This window comes from Zalophus californianus, chromosome 13, assembly GCF_009762305.2.
Source record: "Zalophus californianus isolate mZalCal1 chromosome 13, mZalCal1.pri.v2, whole genome shotgun sequence".
In the NCBI taxonomy this organism is placed as follows: Eukaryota; Metazoa; Chordata; class Mammalia; order Carnivora; family Otariidae; genus Zalophus; species Zalophus californianus.
Window position 1 is genome coordinate 27,866,345 of NC_045607.1, and position 21,562 is coordinate 27,887,906.

At 37.3% G+C, this 21,562-nt stretch overlaps 1 protein-coding gene across 1 annotated transcript; it reads left to right on the plus strand.

Moving 5' to 3' along the window:
- Positions 1 to 19,225: 19,225 nt before the first annotated feature.
- Positions 19,226 to 20,269, plus strand: LOC113934706 (olfactory receptor 13C4-like). Its single transcript, XM_035723678.1, is given in 3 exon segments — positions 19,226 to 19,275; positions 19,277 to 19,305; positions 19,308 to 20,269. Coding segments are annotated over 3 exon segments (1,041 nt in total).
- Positions 20,270 to 21,562: the final 1,293 nt, after the last annotated feature.

Below are 21,562 nucleotides of genomic sequence, written 5' to 3' on the forward strand. Positions count from 1 at the left end.
GTATTTCCTATACAGAAAATGCGGGTCTTTGTGTAATAGGCATGAAGATGGACTCATAGGTCAATTAATAAAAACCTTATTTGGAGAAACTATGGTTAAGGAGAGATATTTTTATTCTTCCCCTTCCCTAGTCCTACTCAGCCGAATTTCTGAGAACTGTAGTTCACTTTCAACTCAGTTTCCAAAATGTCCTGGTCTAGAGCTTACAAGCATGGTGAATCCATTAGAATCTCATCCTTGGTGATATCTGAAATGAGTGTTTCTGGTGTCCTGTGTGGAAACATAATAGAAAACAATCACACATAGCTTTGGAAATAGGCAAGAGTACAAAATCTGCCATTTCACAAACTACCTCAATGACATTGGATAGACTATTCTTTGTAAGCAATAATTACCTTACTTGTAATAAGGAATTACATAAAATTTGGTTTCAGTGTCATTTAAAGTTTCAATAAATTGGAGAAAGCATCTAGCATAGTGCTACTCCAGTGTCCTAGAATTTCAGAATTGAAGCTAAGACTCCACATTGAGGACTAAAAGTTACTACTGAGCACCTCTTTTACCATAAGCTAATAATTTTGAGAGCTAAAATCTCCTCCTAAAAGTCACTCTGTTAATATAAATCATACTGTCTTTGGCTTTCCCCCTATACCTATATAAAGAGAAGATCAGGCCCAGGGAAGAAATAATCAAGGGACTTTTCTACCTTATGGGGAGTACGCAGTGGGTGGTGGGAGACCTTTCTCTATAGTCCCTGAGGAAGAATGGAAAATTGTTTTTTCCAACTTAAGTTAAGTGAGTGGGTGCTGCCAAAGAGCCCTTTAAGGTCTTGGATTCCTACAAAGACAGCCTGGCTTCTAGCCTGATGAGTGGAGGCCTGCGGAGTTCTCGAGGCTGCAGGCTGGCGGAGGAGTTAGTCTAGAAGGGGGAGGAAGGTGAGTATTCTCTGCCAAATAAAACAGAAACGTTTCAAACCTGCCTGAGGTGTTCTTACAGGCTCAGAAGGAGTGGTAAAAACAATGACTGGGAAAATAAAATCAGGTCTTACATTTTCCAATGCAGTGAAACTCATTTTTTCTTTTTCTATTGATTCCTTGTCTAGAAGGCCATTGCTGAGCACAGGGTATCTTTGGGCCACATCATCTATCTTTTCTGCCATCTCTTAGCCCACTATGATAGCTGGGCTTTGGCTTTATTTCCTACTTAATATTCCTCTTTCTTATTTTGTTTTGAAACGACACTATAACTCCATATCTCCTAGGCAGAGGCTTCCATCTTTGCCAGTCCACTGCCTTGGGTTGATCTAAGTTTCTACCTAAATGATCTGGTCGCTGAATTCTGCTGTTCTGCCACTGCCCCACCAGGAATGAAGTGTTGTCACTGCAGAAAACCTCCAGCTGCTGCTCTCTCTTCTGGGTTGGATCACATTAGTTGCTTTTGGTTCTATTCAGAAAGGCATGCCCTAGACTCTGTGGGTAATGGCCTTTGAATTTCTGGCACTTCTCCCCTCCTCCCTCCCCGCTAGAAGCCCTGCATTTGTATCTGACCCTTGTTTAATTCTCTTTAATTTTAGATATGTGACAACAAGGTTTTAGGCATGTAAAAATGTTATTTATATTGTTTAAACCAACTCCTTAGCACTTTAATTTTTAATTGTTTCCCACATAATATCGAGAATGTTAGCATCTTATATACAAGCTTATATCAAGTTGAACCCTTCACCTAATAAAATATTCCATAGGTGCATAAAAGTGGGTTCAATAGGGCTTTGATATAAACAAGAATGATCATGTCTATCAGTGATCAGAAGGGTAATAGATTCGATGATAAAGTTGCCCTCTGTGGAAAATCAGAAAATTTCCAAGAGATTGCTAGGTGTATTGTTTCCTGATTAATAAATATTTTTAAATTAAAAAATTATTTTAAGATGTTTAAAGGGGTGCCTGGATGGCTCTGTCGGTTAAGCCTCCGACTCTTGATTTCAGCTCAGGTCACGATCTCAGGGTTGTGAGATTGAGCCCCAGGTCAGGCTCTGCGCTCAGTGGGGAGACTGCTCCTCTTTCCCCTCTCCCTCCTCCTCCCCTCGAGTGTGCATGCACACACATGCACACGTATGCGCACTCTCTCCAAAATAAAAAAAAGTAAAAAATGTTGTCTATATAGCCATCTCCCAAAGATATCATTTTCAATATTTCTCCTAGACATTAGGAGTCATAAATTTATCATGTTTTTACTTTGATTTATCACTTTAATGTACTATGAACAGTTAAAGTTAAAGTTTGTTTTAGTTTTGTGTTTTGATGTACAATACCTATGGTTTCAAAGGATACATTTTAAGAGGTGAAGTTCAAAGGGCAGATGATATGAACTTTTTCTAATTTCTAGCTAAATTACTCTCAGAAAGGTATTACCCACCCTAAATACCATTAGAAGAGTTTCCCCCAATATGTTACAGCTCTGTATATGTACACATACATATTTATATCTTTATTTATCTATATATACACATATTTGTATTTACTTTTTCTATAAAGCATTCTTTTGGAAATTTCATTTTCAAATATTTAACAAGAGAGTGAGAATAATTCAATAAAATCCCAGGTACCAATCATACAACTTAAATTATTACCAGCACATGGTCACCCTTCTTTCATCATTATCTATCTTCTTCCTCCAGATTATTTTGAAGCAAATCCTGGACATAATTACATAATTTTATCTATCTATATATTTATAAATACAGAGACTTTATAAATATAGAGAATGCACCTCCTGGGGGACATAAACTGTGAACAATGCCTTCTCCAGTTAAACAATAGAGCAGTGCTGATGAGGACTATGAGCCACGAAAAGGGCACATGAGCCAGGTAAAAGACATTATTTCTCAAGTCAGTAGTTTGTTGCCGTGAGATAGTGCAGGCTATGTATTAACTGATTTTCTAAATTTCAAGAGAGGGCAGATTTTAAAATTAAACATTGCAGCACTAGCCAGAGTTGGATATTTTGAAGAATACATGTGGCTTCAGAGTGTATACTCAGGTATGGCTAATGCTTTCCCATAAAGGTATAGAATATGGTCCTGCAGGAGGAAGGAATTTCAGACTAAAAGGGAGAGTTCTGAAACTTCAGTTGTAACTCCCAGGCCAAAATTACGCAAACATCTCTTAGAACATTTCAGTTAGTCTTGGTTTGTATACACAACATGTTGGCATTAACTGCTTATTGAGTTTGAGCATGTATTTTGTACTCCAAAGGTTGATTTCCCTATGATACTATAATACAGATAGTAGTAATCACCAAATATACTTTAGAGTATGCCAAAGAGCCTCCCATAGGCTTCCTTTATATCAACAATCACTTTCCCTTCTTTCCACTTTTTGTTTATTTTTACCCAGGTTATCCTCCTTGGGGTAGGACTGTTAGATTCAGCTAGAGGACGAATCCATAATGCTAGCAGCAATTTAAATATGGCCAATGATTCTCCTTTTTCTAGTCTGTTATAGAGTATGGTTGGATAAGTATAAGCATATAGGTTTATCTCATTGACCAGGTAAGAGAGAGATAAAAACCATTAATAAAGAGCATCCAATGGGAAAAAAAGACAGTCTCTTCAACAAATGGTATTGGGAAAATGGGACAGTAACATGCAAAATAATGAAACTGAGCCACTTCCTTACACCATACATAAAAATAAATTCAAAATGGATGAAAGACCTAAATGTGAGACCTGAAACTGTAAAAATCCTAGAGGACAACACAGGCAGTGACCTCTTTGACATTGGCCATAGCAACTTCTTTGTGGCTATGTCTTCTGAGGCAAGGGAAACAAAAGCATAAATAAACTATTGGGACTACATCAAAATAAAAAGCCCTTGTACAGCGAAAGAAACAATCAACAAAACTAGAAGGCAACCTATGGAATGAGAGAAGATATTTGCAAATGACATATCTGGTAAAGGGTCGGGATCCAAAATATATAAAGAACTTATAAAACTCAATACCCGCCAAAACAAAGAATCCAACTAAAAAATTGTCAGAAGACATGAATAGACACTTTTCCAAGGAAGATGTACAGATGGCCAATAGACACATAAAAGGATGCTCAACATCACTGCTCACCAGGGAAATACAAATCAAAACTACAATGAGATATCACCTCACACCTGTCAGAATGGCTAAAATCAACAACACAAGAAACAACAGGTTTTGGGGAGGATGTGGAGAAAGGAGAACCCTCTTGCACTTTTGGTGGGAATGTAAACTGGTGCAGCCACTCTGGGAAAACAGTATGGAGGGTCCTCATAAAAATAGAACTACCCTACAATCCAGCTATTGCACTAGTTATTTATCCATTAATCCCATTTTTTTTTAAAAAAAGATAAAAGAAGGAATGATCTATATTATCTTTCTTTTAGGAATGTGGGCAGTAATATTTAGATGTATTATCATGTGTCATGTTCAGCAATTGACCCTTCCTCCAGAGCTCGTAAATGCAATTCATGTCACAGGAATACATGGTCGACCAAAGAAAAAGAAAATTTTTTAGAACTATAGAAGTTTCTATGAGTGCCTGTATCATTCCCACCGTTTTCTCCGTATCTCCCTCACCAGATATCTCAACAATATAGTCAGTGGTGATCTTCTTTTAATCCCACATATATTAAGTGTTAACACACATTCATTCAGTCCTGAAAACCATCCTTTTGGTCTCTTATCACCCTCCAATATTGTAAGCAGGGATTTCAATTGTCTATTCCAATTTTCTTTAGTCCACATCTTGTGGATAAGAATGTATATGATGTTTAATGCTTTGTAACTCATTGAATTTCAATTTAGATAACCAACATTCAAATTAAAATAATACTCTTGCTCTAGGCCTTAAATAGTGGTGGGAATTTTTGCTTCATTTGCCAGGTTATGCAAATCAAATCCATAATGAGTGTCTCTCTCCATCAAGACTCGTTGTTATTTACCCAGAAACAAGGATAATGGGCCAATGTAATCCACTTGCAGATATGCCTCCTCCTGGATCCTTTTAGTAGGTAGCCCGTAACCACTTTTAGTCCCAGATTTTTCTGCTTACAAGCATAACAATTGTTAGGTACATTTCCAGATCCTTAGGGAGATAGGAGGATGCATAGTTTTTGCACACATTGTTGCATTGCTTGAATGCCTTTATGTACTCTCATTTCTCATCCCCAAGGGTCCACTTCCAAAAGAGAATAAAGGACTCTCATTTGTTGTATCTAGTCCTTTTATGAATTCATGTGGAAAATGTTAGGATAGACACAGGTATTCCCCACTTTGAAAATCCTTCTTCAATCCATAAAATGCCCTATAACATAGTACCCTATATAGGAGTTCTTTATCTTCCAGTCATATAAGGCCTATATTTTCAGACCTTATTGCTAGTCCATTAGCTACTGTCTGAGAATCAGTAAAAATTCATACCATATCATTATTGTTACTGTCTGATTCCTCTAATGAATGAGGAAGACTATTTTTATTTCTTCCTAATTATATAGTAACAGTAACTTTGTGACACTGGAATATTCATCATTTTTACTCAGTTTCCTTGTTTATAGAGGGGGAAATCTTACTAAATGATTTTTACAGAGCTTTCCAGCTCTAAACTTCTGTAAATATAAAAGTAACCTGGACATATTTCCATTTGAATTTCAATGTACACATGCTATGGTTTCTGATGTGAGTGGGTGCATGTGTGTGTTTGTGTTTATGTGCATGCATAGATACCAATCTTTCTTAAGTAAATTTTTATTTCTCAGAATGCAAATATTTTATTTAAAACATTATATTTAGGTTCTACAATGTAGTTTTTATGGTATATAACATGATGATTTAATATATGTTATAAATTGTGAAATGATTACCACAGTCAAGTTAATTTATATATCCATCACCTCACAACATTACCTTTCTGTGTGTGTGGTGAAAACACTTAAGATCTACTCTCTTGGCAAATTTCAAATATACAATAGAGTGTTATTAACTATAATTGCCATCCTGTACATTAGGTCTCCAGAATTTATTCATCTTATAACTGAAATTTTGTACCCTTTGACCAGTATCTTTCCATTTCTCCCACTACCCAAAACCCTGGCAACCACCATTCTACTCCCTGGTCCTATCAGTTTTTTATTGTTATTTTTTTAAAGATTTCACATGTAAGTGAGATCATGCAGTATTTGTCTTTCTGTTCTGACTTACTTTACTTAGCATAATATCCTCCCGTTTCATCCATATTGTCAAAAATGGCAAGATTTCCTTCTTTTTGTGGCTCTATAATATTCCACTGTGTGTCCATTCGTACATCAACAGACACTTAGATTATTTCCATATCTTTCCCATTGTGAATAATGCTGCAGTGAACGTGGGAGTGCAGATATCTCTTTGAGATACTGATTTCAATTCTTTTGGATGTATACCCAGAAGTGAGGTTGCTGAATCATAAGGTATTTTTAATTTTCTGAGGAACATGCATACTGTTTACCATAATAGCTGTATCGATTTACATTCCTACCAACAGTGTTTAAGAGTTCCCTTTACTCCATACCCTCACCAATACTTGTTATCATTTGTTTTTTGATAATAGCCATCCTAACAGATATGAGGAGCTATCTCATTGTGGTTTTGATTTGCATTTCCCCGATCATATGAGCACCTTTCCTGTACCTGTTGGCCATTTTAATGTCTTCCTTGGACTAATGTCTATTCCGTTCCTTTGCCCCCACCCCTTTTTTTGTTATAGAGTTGTATGAATTTTTCTTTTTTTTTTTTTAAAGATTTTATTTATTTATTTGACAGAGAGACACAGCAAGAGAAGGAACACAAGCAGGGGGAATGTGAGAGGGAGAAGCAGTCTCCCCGCTGAGCAGGGAGCCTGATGTGAGGCTCTATCCCAGGACCCTGGATCATGATCCGAGCTGAAGGCAGACGCTTAACGACTGAGCCACCCAGGTGCCCTGTATGAGTTTTTTCGTATGGGTTTTGAATATTAACCCCTTGTCAGATATATGGTTTGCAAATATTTTCTGTGTTTCCATATACTGCCTTTTCACTTTGTTGATGGATTCCTTTGCTATGCAGAAGTTTTTTAATTTGATATAAACCCACTTATTTATTTGCTTTTGTTGCTTGTGCTTCTGTGTCATATACAAAAAAATCATTGCAAAGATCAATGTTAAGTAGCTCTTTTCCCTGAGTTTTAGGAGTTTTATGGTTTCAGATATAGATAGGCCTTTAATCCATTTCAAATTAATTTTTATGTATAGTGTATATGAGTCAACTCATTTTTTGCATGTAGTTATCCAATTTCCCCAACACCACATTTATTAAAGAGACTATCCTTTCTGCATTGAGTATTCTTGTTACTCTTGTCAAAAATTAGTTGACTATATATATACCTGGGTTTATTTCTGAGCTACTTATTCTGTTCCATTGTCTATGTTTCTGTTTTTATGCTATTACAATACTGTTTTGATTGCTAAAGCTTTATAATATTGTTTGAAATCAGGGAGTGTGGTACCTCTAGTTTTGTTTTTCTTTCTGAAGATTGCTTTGGCTATTTAGAGCCCTTTGGGGTTCCTATGAATTTTGGATTGTTTTTCCTATTGCTATGAAAAAAAATCGGAATTTCTATAGACATTGCATTGAATCTATAGATTGCTTTGGGTAGTATGGACATTTTAACCCATGGACACAGGATATCTTTTCATTTATTTGTGTCTTTTTGAATTTTTTCACCAATGTCATTGTTTCCAGTGTACAGATCTTTCATTTTGTTAAATAGTATTCTGTAACTTTCCTGAATTAGTTGATTAGTTCTAACAGTTTCTTTGGTGGTGTTTTTAGGATTTTTGGATATAAGATCATGTCATCTGCAAACAGGGATAATTTAACTTCTTCCTTTCCAATGGATGCCTTTCATTTCTTTTCATGCCTAATTGTTCTGGGTAGGACTTCCAATACTATGTTGAATACAGGAGGCAAGAAAGGATACTCTTGTCTTGTTCCTAATCTTGAGGAAAATCTTTTTGCTTTCTACTGTTAAGTATAATGTTAACTGTGGGCTTGTCATATTATAGCCATTATAATGTTGAGATACATTCTTTTTATACCTAATTTGTTGAGAGTTTTTATCATGAAAGGGTATTGAATTTTGTTAAATGCTTTTTCTGCACCTATTGAGTTGATCATGTTTTTTTAAATTTAATTTTATTATGTTATGTTAATCACCATACATTACATCATTAGTTTTTGATGTAGTGTTCCATGACTCATTGTTTGCGTGTAACACCCAGTACTCCATTCAGTACGTGCCCTCTGTAATACCCATCACCAGGCTAACCCATCCCCCACCAACCCCTACCCTCTAGAACCCTCAGTTTGTTTCTCAGAGTCCAGAGTCTCTCATGGTTCATCGCCCCATCTTATTTCCCCCCTTCATTCTTCCTTCCTGCTATCTTCTTTTTTTTTTTTTTACATATAATGTATTATTTGTTTCAGAGGTACAGGTCTGTGATTCAACAGTCTTGCACAATTCACAGTGCTCACCATAGCACATACCCTCCCCAATGTCTATCACCCTGCCACCCCATCCCTCCCACCTTCCAGCACTCAAGCAACCCTCAGTTTGTTTCCTGAGATTAAGAATTCCTTATATCAGTGAGGTCATATGATACATGTCTTTCTCTGATTGACATATTTCGCTCAGCATAACAGCCTCCAGTTCAATCCATGTCATTGCAAATGAAATGGCAAGATTTCATTCCTTTTGATGGCTGCATAATATTCCTTTGTGTGTGTGTGTGTGTATATATATATATATATATATATAATCAAAGGCATCCAAATCAGCAAAGAAGAAGTCAAACTCTTGCTCTTTGCAGATGATATGATGCTTTATGTGGAAAACCCAAAAGACTCCACCCCAAAACTGCTAGAACTCATACAGGAATTCAGTAAAGTGGCAGGATATAAAATCAATGCACAGAAATCAGTGGCATTCCTATACACCAACAACAACACAGAAGAAAGAGAAATTAAGGAGTTGATCCCATTTTCATTTGCACCCAATACCATAATATTCCATGGTATATATACATATATATATATATATATATATATATATATACACACACACACATACCATGGAATATTACATATATATACATATACACACATATATATGTATGTATATATATATATATACACACCACATCTTCTTTATCCATTAATCTGTCAATGGACGTCTTGGCTCTTTCCACAGTTTGGCTATTGTGGACATTGCTGCTATAAACATTGGGGTGCACGTACCCCTTCAGATCCCTACATTTGTATCTTTGGGGTAAATACCCAGTAGTGCAATTGCTGGATCATAAGGTAGCTCTATTTTCAACTTTTTGAGGAACCTCCATACTGTTTTCCAGAGTGGCTGCACCAGCTTGCATTCCCACCAACAGTGTAGGAGGGTTCCCCTTTCTCTGCATCCCTGTCAACATCTGTCGTTTTCTGACTTGTTAATTTTAGCCATTCTGACTGGTATGAGTTGGTATCTCATGAGTTTTGATTTGGATTTTTTGGATATTTTTTGATTTGGGTGTTGAGTTTAATAAGTTCTTTATAGACTTTGGATACTAGCCCTTTATCTGATATGTCATTTGCAAATATCTCTCCCATTCTGTCGGTTGTCTTTTGGTTTTGTGGACTGTTTCTTTCACTGTGCAAAAGCTTTTTATCTTGATGAAGTCCAATAGTTCCTTTTTGCCCTTGCCTCCCTTGCCTTTGGTGATGTTTCTAGGAAGAAATTGTTGCGGCTGAAGTCAAAGAGGTTGCTGCCTGTGTTCTCTTTTAGGGTGTTGATGGACTGCTACCTCACATTTAGGTCTTTCAACCATTTGGAGTCTATTTTTGTGTGTGGTGTAAGGAAATGGTCCAGTGTCATTCTTCTGCATGTGGCTGTCCAATTTTCCCAACGAGTCTATTTTTGTGTGTGGTGTAAGGAAATGGTCCAGTGTCATTCTTCTGCATGTGGCTGTCCAATTTTCCCAACACCATTTGTTGAAGAGACTGTCTTTTTTCCATTGGATATTCTTTCCTGCTTTGTCAAAGATTAGTTGACCATAGAGTTGAGGGTCTGTTTCTGGGCTCTCTAGTCTGTTTCATTGATCTATGTGTCTGTTTTTGTGCCAGTACCATGCTGTCTTGATGATGACAGCTTTGTAATAGAGCTGGAAGTCCGGAATTATGATGCCACCAGCTTTGCTTTTCTTTTTCAACATTCCTCTGGCTATTCAGCATCTTTTCTGGTTCCATACAAATTTTAGGATTATTTATTCCATTTCTTTGGAAAAATTGGATGGTATTTTGATAGGGATTGCTTTGAATGTGTAGATTGCTCTAGGTAGCATTGACACCTTCACAATGTTTGTTCTTCCAATCCATGAGCATGGAACGTTTTTCCATTTCTTTGTGTCTTCCTCAATTTGTTTCATGAGTATTTTATAGTTTTCTGAGTACAGATTCTTTGCCTCTTTGGTTAGATTTATTCCTAGGTATCTTATAGTTTTGGGTGCAAATGAAAATGGGATCTACTCCTTAATTTCTCTTTCTTCTGTGTTGTTGTTGGTGTATAGGAATGCCACTGATTTCTGTGCATTGATTTTATATCCTGCCACTTTACTGAATTCCTGTATGAGTTCTAGCAGTTTTGGGGTGGAGTCTTTTGGGTTTTCCACATAAAGCATCATATCATCTGCAAAGAATGAGAGTTTGACTTCTTCTTTGATGATTTGGATGCTTTTGATTTCTTTGTGTTGTCTGATTGCTGTGGCTAGGACTTCTAGTACTATGTTGAGTAGCAGTGGTGATAGTGGACATCCTTGCTGTGTTCCTGACCTCAGGGGAAAAGCTCTCAGTTTTCCCCCATTGAGAATGATATTCACTGTGGGTTTTTCATAGATGGCTTTTATGATATTGAGGTATGTACCCTCTATCCCTATACTCTGAAGAATTTTGATCAAGAAAGGATGCTGTACTTTGTCAAATGCTTTTTCTGCATCTATTGAGAGGATCACATGGTTCTTGTTTTTTCTTTTATTAATGTATTATATCACACTGATTGATTTGCAGATGTTGAACAAACCTTGCAGCCCAGGGATAAATCCCTCTTGGTCGTGGTGAATAATCCTTTTAATGTAGTGTTGGATCCTATTGGCTAGTATTTTAGTGACAATTTTTGCATCCATATTCATCAGGGATATTGGTCTGTAATTCTTTTTGATGTGGTCTTTATCTGGTTTGGGGATCAAGGTAACGATGGCCTCATAAAACGAATTTGGAAGTTTTCCTTGCATTTCTATTTTTTGGAACAGTTTCAGGAGAATAGGTATTAATTCTTCTTTAAATGTTTGGTAGAATTCCCCTGGGAAGCCATCTGGCCCTGGGCTTTTGTTTGTTGGGAGATTTTTGATGACTGCTTCAATTTCTTTGGTGGTTATAGGTCTGTTCAGGTTTTCTATTTCTTCCTGGTTCAGTTTTGGTACTTGATACATCTTTAGGAATGCATCCATTTCTTCCAGGTTATCTAATTTGCTGGCATAGAGTTGCTCATATTATGTTCTTATAATTGTTTGTATTTCTTTGGTGTTGGTTGTGATCTCTCCTCTTTCGTTCATGATTTTGTTGATTTGGGTCATTTTTCTTTTTGATAAGTCTGGCCAGGTGTTTATCAATCTTGTTAATTCTTTCAAAAATCCAGCTCCTAGTTTCGTTGATCTGTTCTAGTGTTCTTTTGGTTTCTATTTCATTGATTTCTGCTCTGATCTTTATTATTTCTCTTCTCCTGCTGGGTTTAGGCTTTATTTGCTTTTCTTCAGCTCCTTTAGGTGTAGGGTTAGGTTGTATATAGAGACCTTTCTTGTTTCTTGAGAAAGGCTTGTATTGCTATATACTTTCCTCTTAGGACTGCCTTTGCTGCATCACAAAGATTTTGAACAGTTGTGTTTTCATTTTCATTGGTTTCCATGAATTTTTTAAATTCTTCTTTAATTTCCTGGTTGAACCATTCATTCTTTAGTAGAATGCTCTTTAGCCTCCATGTATTTGAGTTCTTTCCGACTTTCCTCTTGTGATTGAGTTCTAGTTTCAAAGCACTGTGGTCCAAAAATATGCAGGGAATGATCCCAATCTTTTGGTACCGGTTGAGACCTGATTTGTGACCTAGGAAGTGATCTATTCTGGAGAATGTTCCATGGGCTCTAGAGAAGAATGTGTATTCTGTTGCTTTGGGATGGAATGTTCTGAATATATCTGTGAAATCCATTTGGCCCAGTGTTTCATTTAAAGTCTTTATTTCCTTGTTGATCTTTTGCTTAGATGATCGGTCCATTTTAGTCAGGGGGGGTGTTAAAGTCCCCCACTATTATTGTATTGTTGTCAATGTGTTTCTTTGCTTTTGTTATTAATTGGCTTATATAATTGGCTGCTCCCATGTTAGGGCCATAGATATTTACAATTGTTAGATCTTCTTGTTGGATAGTCCCTTTAAATAGGATATAGTATCCTTCCTTATCTCTTATTACAGTCTTTGGTTTAAAATCTAACTTGTCTGATATAAGGATTGACACCCTAGCTTTCTTTTGGTGTCCATTAGCATCGTAAATGGTTTTCCACCCCCTCACTTTCAATCTGGAGGTGTCTTTGGGTCTAAAATTTTTCTCTTGCAGACAGCATATCGATGGGTCTTGTTTTTTTATCCAATCTGATAGCCTTTGTCTTTTGATTGGGGAATTTAGCCCATTTACATACAGGGTAACTATTGATAGACATGAATTTAGTGCCATTGTATTGCCTGTAAGGTGACTGTTACTCTATATTGTTTGTGTTCCTTTCTGTCCCATGTTACTTTTAGGCTCTTTCTTTGCTTAGAGGACCCCTTTCAATATTTCTTGTAGGGCTGGTTTCATGTTTGCAAATTCCTTTAGTTTTTGTTTGTCCTGGAAGCTTTTTATCTCCTTCTATTTTCAATGACAGCCTAGCTGGATATAGTATTCTTGGCTGCATATTTTTCTCATTTAGTGCTCTAAAGATATCATGCCAGTCCTTTCTGGCCTGCCAGGTCTCTGTGGATAGGTCTGTTGCCAATCTCATGTTTCTACCATTGTAGGTTACAGATCTCTTCTCCCGAGCTGCTTTCAGGATTTTCTCTTTGTCTCTGACACTCGTAAGTTTTACTATTAGATGTCGGGGTGTTGACCTATTTTTATTGATTTTGAGAGGGGTTCTCTGTGCCTCCTGGATTTTGATGCCTGTTTCCTTCCCCAAATTAGGGAAGTTCTCTACTCTAATTTGCTCCAATATACCTTCTGCCCCTCTCTCTCTTTCTTCTTCTTCTGGGATCCCAATTATTCTAATATTGTTTTGTCTAATGGTATCACTTATCTTTCGAATTCTGCCCTCGTGATCCAGTAGTTGTTTATCTCTCTTTTTCTCAGCTTCCTTATTTTCCATCATTTGGTCTTCTACATCACTGATTCTCTCTTCTGCCTCATTTATCCTAGGAGTTGGAGCCTCTGTTTTTGATTGCACCTCATTAATAGCCTTTTTGATTTCGACTTTGTTAGATTTAAGTCTTTTATTTCTCCAGAAAGGTTTCTCTAATATCTTCCATGCTTTTTTCAAGCCCCGCTAGTATCTTTAAAATTGTCATTCTGAACTCTAGTTCCTATATCTTACTAATGTCTGTATTGATTAGGTCCCTGGCAGTTGGTACTGCCTCGTGTTCTTTTTTTTTGAGGTGATTTTTTCCATCTTGTCATTTTGCCCAGAGGAGAATAGATGAATGAGAGAACAAAATGCTAACAGGGTAACAATGATCCCAGAAAAATATATACTGAACAAATCAGAGGGGACCTTTCAGAAAGTGGTTGCTTTTCTGTTCAGAGATTTGCTGCTATTCTTTTCTTTGATGTCCTGTTGAGTTCGTAGGTGTTCAGATGGTTTGATCCCTATCTAGCTGAATTCCTGGCACCAGATGAAATTTAGGTCTCCTACTCCTGTGCCACCTTGCTGCTCCTCTCGATCATATGGTTTTAAATCTTCATTGTGTTAAAGTGGTGTTTCACATTCATTGATGTGCATATATTGACATATCTGTGTATCCGAGGGATAAATCCTACTTGATCATTGTGTATGATCCTTTTAATGTGCTTTTGAATTGGTTCGGTGACAGGATCAAGGCCAAATAGGGCTGTAGCCAAATTTACAAGGTGACAGGGCTGTTTCCGAGTCAGTAGCTGGGACCACAGTCCATGGTCTTTGAGTTTCTTATTTGGGCATGGGTCTGCCTTCTCAAAATGGCCCTCTAGAATCTAGATACTTTACAGTGAAATGTAACATCTATTGGAAAATCACAGTCCGAATCTAAGTGTTAACATCTATAATATAGCTCAATAGGCTTTCTGAAAGACTTTGAATCAATAATGTGCTATCCACTTATCTGAATTCATGCTCCAAGCTATCTGTTCTGGACTTTTAAAAACTTTTTTTTGGCCTTAAACATATGACTTCACTTTTGTCCTAAAAATTTATTAATTTTATTGCTTGTATGTATTTTTTTCATCCCCCCCCAAATAATGACAATACATTTAATTCATAGCAAATATCTGCTTCATGTATTTCATAGTATCTAGATCATTTTTCAATTCTAGCATTCCATTTTAGTAATTATCACTTGACTTAAGATCTTACTTTGATTTAACTTTGCTATTTTAAACTAAAAAGCTCTCACATTTCATAAAGTTAGTTTTGTGAATCTTTGCCCCTGTTTCCAAGAATTACATGGGTAGGAGAATGTTATTTCATTTTTGAGCTGTGGTTCAAGCACAATTTATTCCCAGCACCATTCTTAATTGGGTCTGTGGGACACTGTCCCTAACGCACCAGAAGTTCCTCCATTCTACAGATCTCTCATTCCAACTTTAAATTGTTTTGGGAATTGGGGAACAATTAAAACAAATGTTGCCTAACAAATATTTACTCTTCCACATCTGTGGAATCTGACATTGTTTGTTGAACCTGACCTTAATTCAGAATGCTGACATGAATGCTAAGAAGAAAGTAACTGGATCTTCTAGGAGGTAGAAATAATTTATCATTATACAGGTGAGTCTTGAATACCATGACACTGTACTTTTTATAGTTAAAGCTATTATTTTTAAAAAATATTTTATTTATTCATTTCAGAGAGAGAGAACATGAGCTGGGGGAGAGGCAGATGGAGAGGGAGAGGCAGACTCCCCGACTCCCTGGTGAGCAGAGAGAGGGATGTGGGGCTCAATCCCAGGACCCCAGGATCATGACCTTAGCTGAAGGCAGACGCTTAACCAATTGAGCCACCCAGGCAACCTATAGTTAAAGCTATTATCAAATGTAGATTTAAATGTGAACAGCATGAGGCCATACAGCTACTAATTTATTATTATGGATTAGCTATGATTTATTATTATTGTTATTTGTATAATACCTGTTAATCCATAAAGCAGTTTCCATATGCCACTGAAGTTTTTCTGAAAACAGGCCTGTGAGATTTTCACAAATGAGAAAACTGAGACTATGTATTAGAAGAAAAGAACCTCGGGACGCCTGGGTGGCTCAGTCGGTTGAGTGTCTGCCTTCGGCTCAGGTCATGATCCCGGTGCCCTGGGATCGAGTCCCACATCGGGCTCGTTGCTCAGCAGGGAGCCTGCTTCTCCCTCTGTCTGCAGCTCCCTCTGCTTGTGCCCTTGCTTACTCTCTTTCTCGCCCACACTCTCTCTCTCTAACAAATAAATAAAATCTTAAAAAAAAAAAAAGAAGAAGAAGAAAAGAACCTCAAACCTAGAGCTTTTGGTTGTAAGTTCCAAGCACTTTTTAACCAGGATAATCCCATGCTATATCCATTCAAGTGAGTATTAGGCAATCCTGCTGCACTTTCACTACATAAATTGGTAAATTTCTATATAAGATGGCATCTAGTGCTGACTTAAAGAATATTTTTTTGAAACTTAGATCCTGCTGCAAATGAACAATTTGGGCATGTTAAAATGCTCTTGAATATGAATCCACAAATACTCTACAGAGAAATTTCTTAAGAGTGTAGAAAATAAACCTTTATCTATTTAGTCAAAACCCATTCATAATGTGCAGCCCCTTTGTTAGGCCATCCTTGAGTAGTGGTGAGCAAGACAGACAAGTTTCTTCCTTATGTCTCTTGTTATTTTAACAATATACAAAATAACCAATTTAGATTTCTGGGAGAAGAATAAAGGCAGCAAGACAGGTCTGGCTCGAGGTGGATTTGAATTGGTGAGGGAATTTATGTCCAGGAGGGGAAGGCTTAAAGCATGTAGCAGAAGTGGTTTAAGATATATTGTCACTACTTTTTTTGGGGGGGGAAGAGAAGCCAATAGGCTCTCCCAGGCCTGGATGCCAAACAGGCTGGATCTGGAACATCACCACATTTCCTGGTAAATCAGTGTATTACTATCTTCTTTCTTTTGTATTTATGCCTGGGCCAATGAGACTGCCCTTGTCACTTATCGAAAGTACTCCTTGACTAGTTTCTGAGCCCCACTTTGGGAGAACTTTGATTTATCCTAAGAAGTAGTGTACAGTGAGTGTAGAATCGTTTCAGAGAAATAGCATATTCCAGACATATGATTTAATTCCATAGTCCTGAACCTTCCTCTATGAAAAGAAGTACTAAATCCTCAAGACTGACCCATTTTCTTTGTATACTGTTAACTGCATTCAGTCAAGTTTTGCTTCTGTGACTTCAGTATATCCACAGATACTGGCCATTTTCTTGCTGGCCATTTTCTGTTGTTGACACGTTTTCTGTACAGATTTTTTTAAAGAGTGATTGATTTATTTTTAGAGAGAGAAAGAGGGAGAGAATGCATGAGCAAGGGGAGGGGCAGAGGGAGAGGGAGAGAATCCTTAAGCAGACCCCACTCACTGCAGAGACCAGCTCAAGCCTCGAGATCATGACCTGAACCAAAATCAATAGTTGACCACTCAACCAAACATTTTAATTCCTCATATCGCATATCTGCTCAAAAACCTGATAAAATCAAACTGTATGATGTAAAGTTTGGAGGGTAGCTAAAATCATCAGGTCTAAACACTCACCTTGTGCTTGGTGCTTCTAATGATGGGCCCCTTCACCCAAAAAGAAGTGCCAATTTCTCCGCCTCACTTTTGGACCTTTCTATGTGCTTGCTTCATTTATCCTTTCAAATGTGCTTCCCATCATTCCTCCACAGAAACTGCCTTGTCTGAAAAGGAGGTACTGCCAATATGCTTACTACTAAACTTTGCTCAACCTCTTCTCCCTTCTGGAATACTCCTTCCCCCTCTTGTCTTCCAAACCTGCCTCAACTTTTCAATGTTTACAGATCCAGCCTGTCCGAAATTCTTCTAGACCTCTCCCTTGACTTTATTTCTTATTAGCCTCCTCCTTCTGTGAACACTTGTAATGTTCACTCCGGTCACACAAGGTATTTATAGTCTGTATCTAATTGTTCCATATGTAGTTTTACTGTTCCCCTTACCAAATTGTGGATTTTTGGATTATAGACATTTGTTATATTTGTCCTATCCTTACTCATCTCGGAACAGAAATGAGCTCAAGTTAGGCTATCCGTAATATCCTACACATATTAATAGTAGTCCAGCAAAAATTCATATTTCTTTTATGAAATTTGTCTTTCAATTGTATTATTTTCTGAATTGTACTGAACAGTGAGATATGGCTCTGGAATTTGTTTACAGGAAAACACAAAAGAAGTATGCTTCTGGTTATTTTCTAGGTTGTTAAGCTAGTCCATATAATAAAAGAAAAGGGAATCTATTTGGATCACAAACATCTGGATAGTCTGCCAACTCACTATAAGTAAACTAAAGCCTTGCTACTCAAAATATGGCCTCATGCCAACTGCTTTGACATACACTTGAAGCTTATTAGAAATGCAGACTCACAGGGATGCCTGGCTGGCTCAGTCGGTAGAGTATGTGACTCTTGATCTCGGTGTTGTAGGTTTGAGCCCCACATTGGGTGTAGAGATTACTTCAAAATAAAATCGTAAAAAAAAAGAAAAAGAAATGCAGAATCACAGGCTTTGCCCCAGACCTACTAAAAGAGAATCTGCATTTTAACAAGATCCCCAGGTAATTTATGTGCATATGAAAATTTTGGAAGACTGGAATAGTTGCTTCTGTTTTATTCCACCAAGGCCAAAATTTCTGGATGCTAGTCAGTGGGAAAACAAGGTGTACTGACTTGTGTTGTAGCCCCAACAGCTGCAGTTTATTGGCAAAGATCTGAGCTTCAAGCTCTACTTTTTACTTACAGGCTGGATAACTTTGGCCACATCCTGTCATTCACAATTGAAAAGAAAATAAGGATAATGAGAAGATTGATTTGTTTTTTTAAAATAAAGTATAAAGTGCTACACTGTATACACAAATATATTTAAACATTATTACTGTTTTCTCAGGTTTACTTAATAAATTATGAAAAATAACTCTGAAGCCAGAGGATAAAACAAATGAAGAGATATTATTGTTCTTCAAAGATTCTCCATCAGATTCTTGCACAGCTCGTCTGTATGCTGGTCTTATTATAGGAAAAAGCAAAATAGTAAGAGTGGGCCATGACTGTGAGTTCAACTAACTTTGCTTTTGAGCAGATTTTAAAATTGCTGTGTAATGATTCAGTTTAATATGATCAAATGTCTGCCCCGTAAAAACACACAATTTGACTGAAAAGAATGTGAGGTAGGCAAATATGCATACAAATAAAATTTGCTTTACACGTTTGAACATTTCTGTTAAACACTGAATCAAAATTCCAGTCCTTGTTGAGTTTTCTTTTGCCTTCCCCATCACTCTCTCACTGGACCTGATTAAAATGAAGAAATGGTTTGTTGTCTGAAATATTCTAGGGCTTTTAGAAGACTCTACTTAGAGTGTCTTCAGCAGTAGGGAAGGTTGCTTCTGAACTTGCTTTTGATCCTAGATAGATATTCACGCATTGGACACAGGGCATAGAAACTCTCAATATCCTGGTATTGTATTCTAGGCATAAACATCATTGAGGATAACAACAGATGACAGAAGCAGATGACAGAGCTTCAAAGAAAACACTCTATTTCACCCCAGAATAATGTTTATGCAAAGCATTTGTTACATTTGTTGCTTGACAGTGAAAATATTTTGTTAGGTCTTCCTTTGATATCCTGAAAGCTGGGATATGGATAGGATAAACAAGACATTTGTGAGAGAATTCATTCTTCTGGGACTCTCTGGTTACCCGAAACTTGAGGTCATTTTTTTTTCTCTAATTCTGGTAATGTATATAGGGATTCTAATTGGCAACGGTGTTCTGATCATAGCAAGCATCTTTGATTCCCATCTTCACACCCCCATGTACTTCTTCCTGGGCAACCTCTCTTTCCTGGACATCTGCTATACAACCTCCTCTATTCCCTCAACTTTGGTGAGCTTAATTTCAAAGAAAAGGAACATTTCCTTCTCTGGATGCGCAGTACAGATGTTCTTTGGCTTTGCAATGGGCTCAACAGAGTGTTTGCTCCTTGGCATGATGGCTTTTGATCGCTATGTAGCCATCTGTAGCCCTCTGAGATACCCTGTCATCATGAGCAAGGTGGTGTATGTACTGATGGCTTCTGTGTCATGGCTCTCTGGTGGAATCAACTCAATTGTGCAAACATCTCTTGCCATGAGATTGCCTTTCTGTGGGAATAATATTATTAACCATTTCTTATGTGAGATATTAGCTGTCCTTAAGCTAGCTTGTGCTGACATATCCCTCAATATTGTTACCCTAGCAGTGTCAAATATGGCATTCCTGGTTCTTCCACTGCTGGTCATTTTTTTCTCCTATGTGTTCATCCTCTACACCATCTTGAGAATGAACTCAGCCGCAGGGAGACGCAAAGCCTTTTCCACCTGCTCAGCGCATTTGACTGTGGTGATCATATTTTATGGTACCATCTTCTTCATGTATGCTAAGCCCAAGTCTCAAGACCACCTTGGGAATGACACTCTGCAAGCTACGGAAGGGCTTATTTCCATATTTTATGGGGTAGTGACCCCCATGCTAAATCCTATAATCTATAGCTTGAGAAATAAGGATGTTAAAGCTGCTGTGAAATATTTGCTGAATTGGAAAGCTATTAAGCAATAAAACCAAAGAGAAATGTGAGTCTTTAGTGTATAAAGAATACAAATGGCATCATTGGGCCAGCATTGAGGACCTTCTTTGGGGAAAGCAAAGTTTATAAAGAAAGATTTTTATTCTTTGCCTTCACTGGCCCAGCTTAGCTATAATTACCAAGAACAATAGTCTGCCATAAACTCGGATTGTAATAGGTTCTGATTCACATCTCACAAAGACAATGAATTCCATTAGAATCTCATCCATGGTGATATCTGAAATGAGTGTTTCTGGTGTCCTGTGTGAAAACATAATAGAAAATAATCACATGTAAGTTTTGGGAATAGAAAAGCAGGAGTATAAATTCTGCTGTATCACAAACTACTTAAATTAATATCGAGGAAGTTATTTATTCTTTCTAAACTGCAGTTTCCTTATTTGCAAAAAGGGAGTAATTAAACACTGCTCCTGGTGTTATTATAAAGATTCAGTAAGTTGCACAAAGCACTGGGCATAGTGCCAAGTTCATAGTGGTTCTCTTTGTAGACGATGTTGAGCTTGACTTTTCCTGTTGATTCAGAATATAGGAATTGAAGATTCCAAATTGAACGTAAAAGACACTAGCTAGCACCTCTTTAAAAACAAACAAACTACAATTATTAGGGTCAGCCATCCCTCCCTTAAGTCTTCTTAATAATATCAATCACCACTCCTCCTTGTACCTTCTCCCCACATTTCTATATAAAGAAAACATCAAGAAAGGGAAAGATAGAATCAAGGGAGACTTTTACATCATGAGGAGAACTCAGTGAATCATGAGAGGCATTTCACTATTGTCCCTGTGAAAGAGTAGGAAAACTGTTCCAATCCAAGACAAGTAAAGGGGATGCTGCAAAAGAGCCTCTTGAGGTTTGGGGTGCCTGCAAAGGAGAGCTGATGTCTGGCTTGATTAACGAAGGATTGCTGACCTTTTCTTCTCTGGGCCGTAGACTCAGCCATTAAACTAGTCTAGAAAAGGCCTGGAGGATGATGACCATTTTAGGGCTGAAAATAATCAGAACTTTTTTAGTTTGCCTGAAATGTTTTTAAGGCTCTGAAAGAGGGCTAAAATTAGTGTCTGAGAAGAGAAAACCATTTCATTTCTACTCGAGTGAGTTGAAACTCCTCAGTAAACCTATTACAGGTTTTTCCCCCCTTTGTGTAGATTTTTCTGCCATGGTTGAGCATAGCATATCATTGGTCCATATCACCAGCCATTGTGACAGCTGGTTTCAGCCTTATTTTCCTATCTAAATGTTCTCTTTCCTGTTGGTTCAGAGCCAT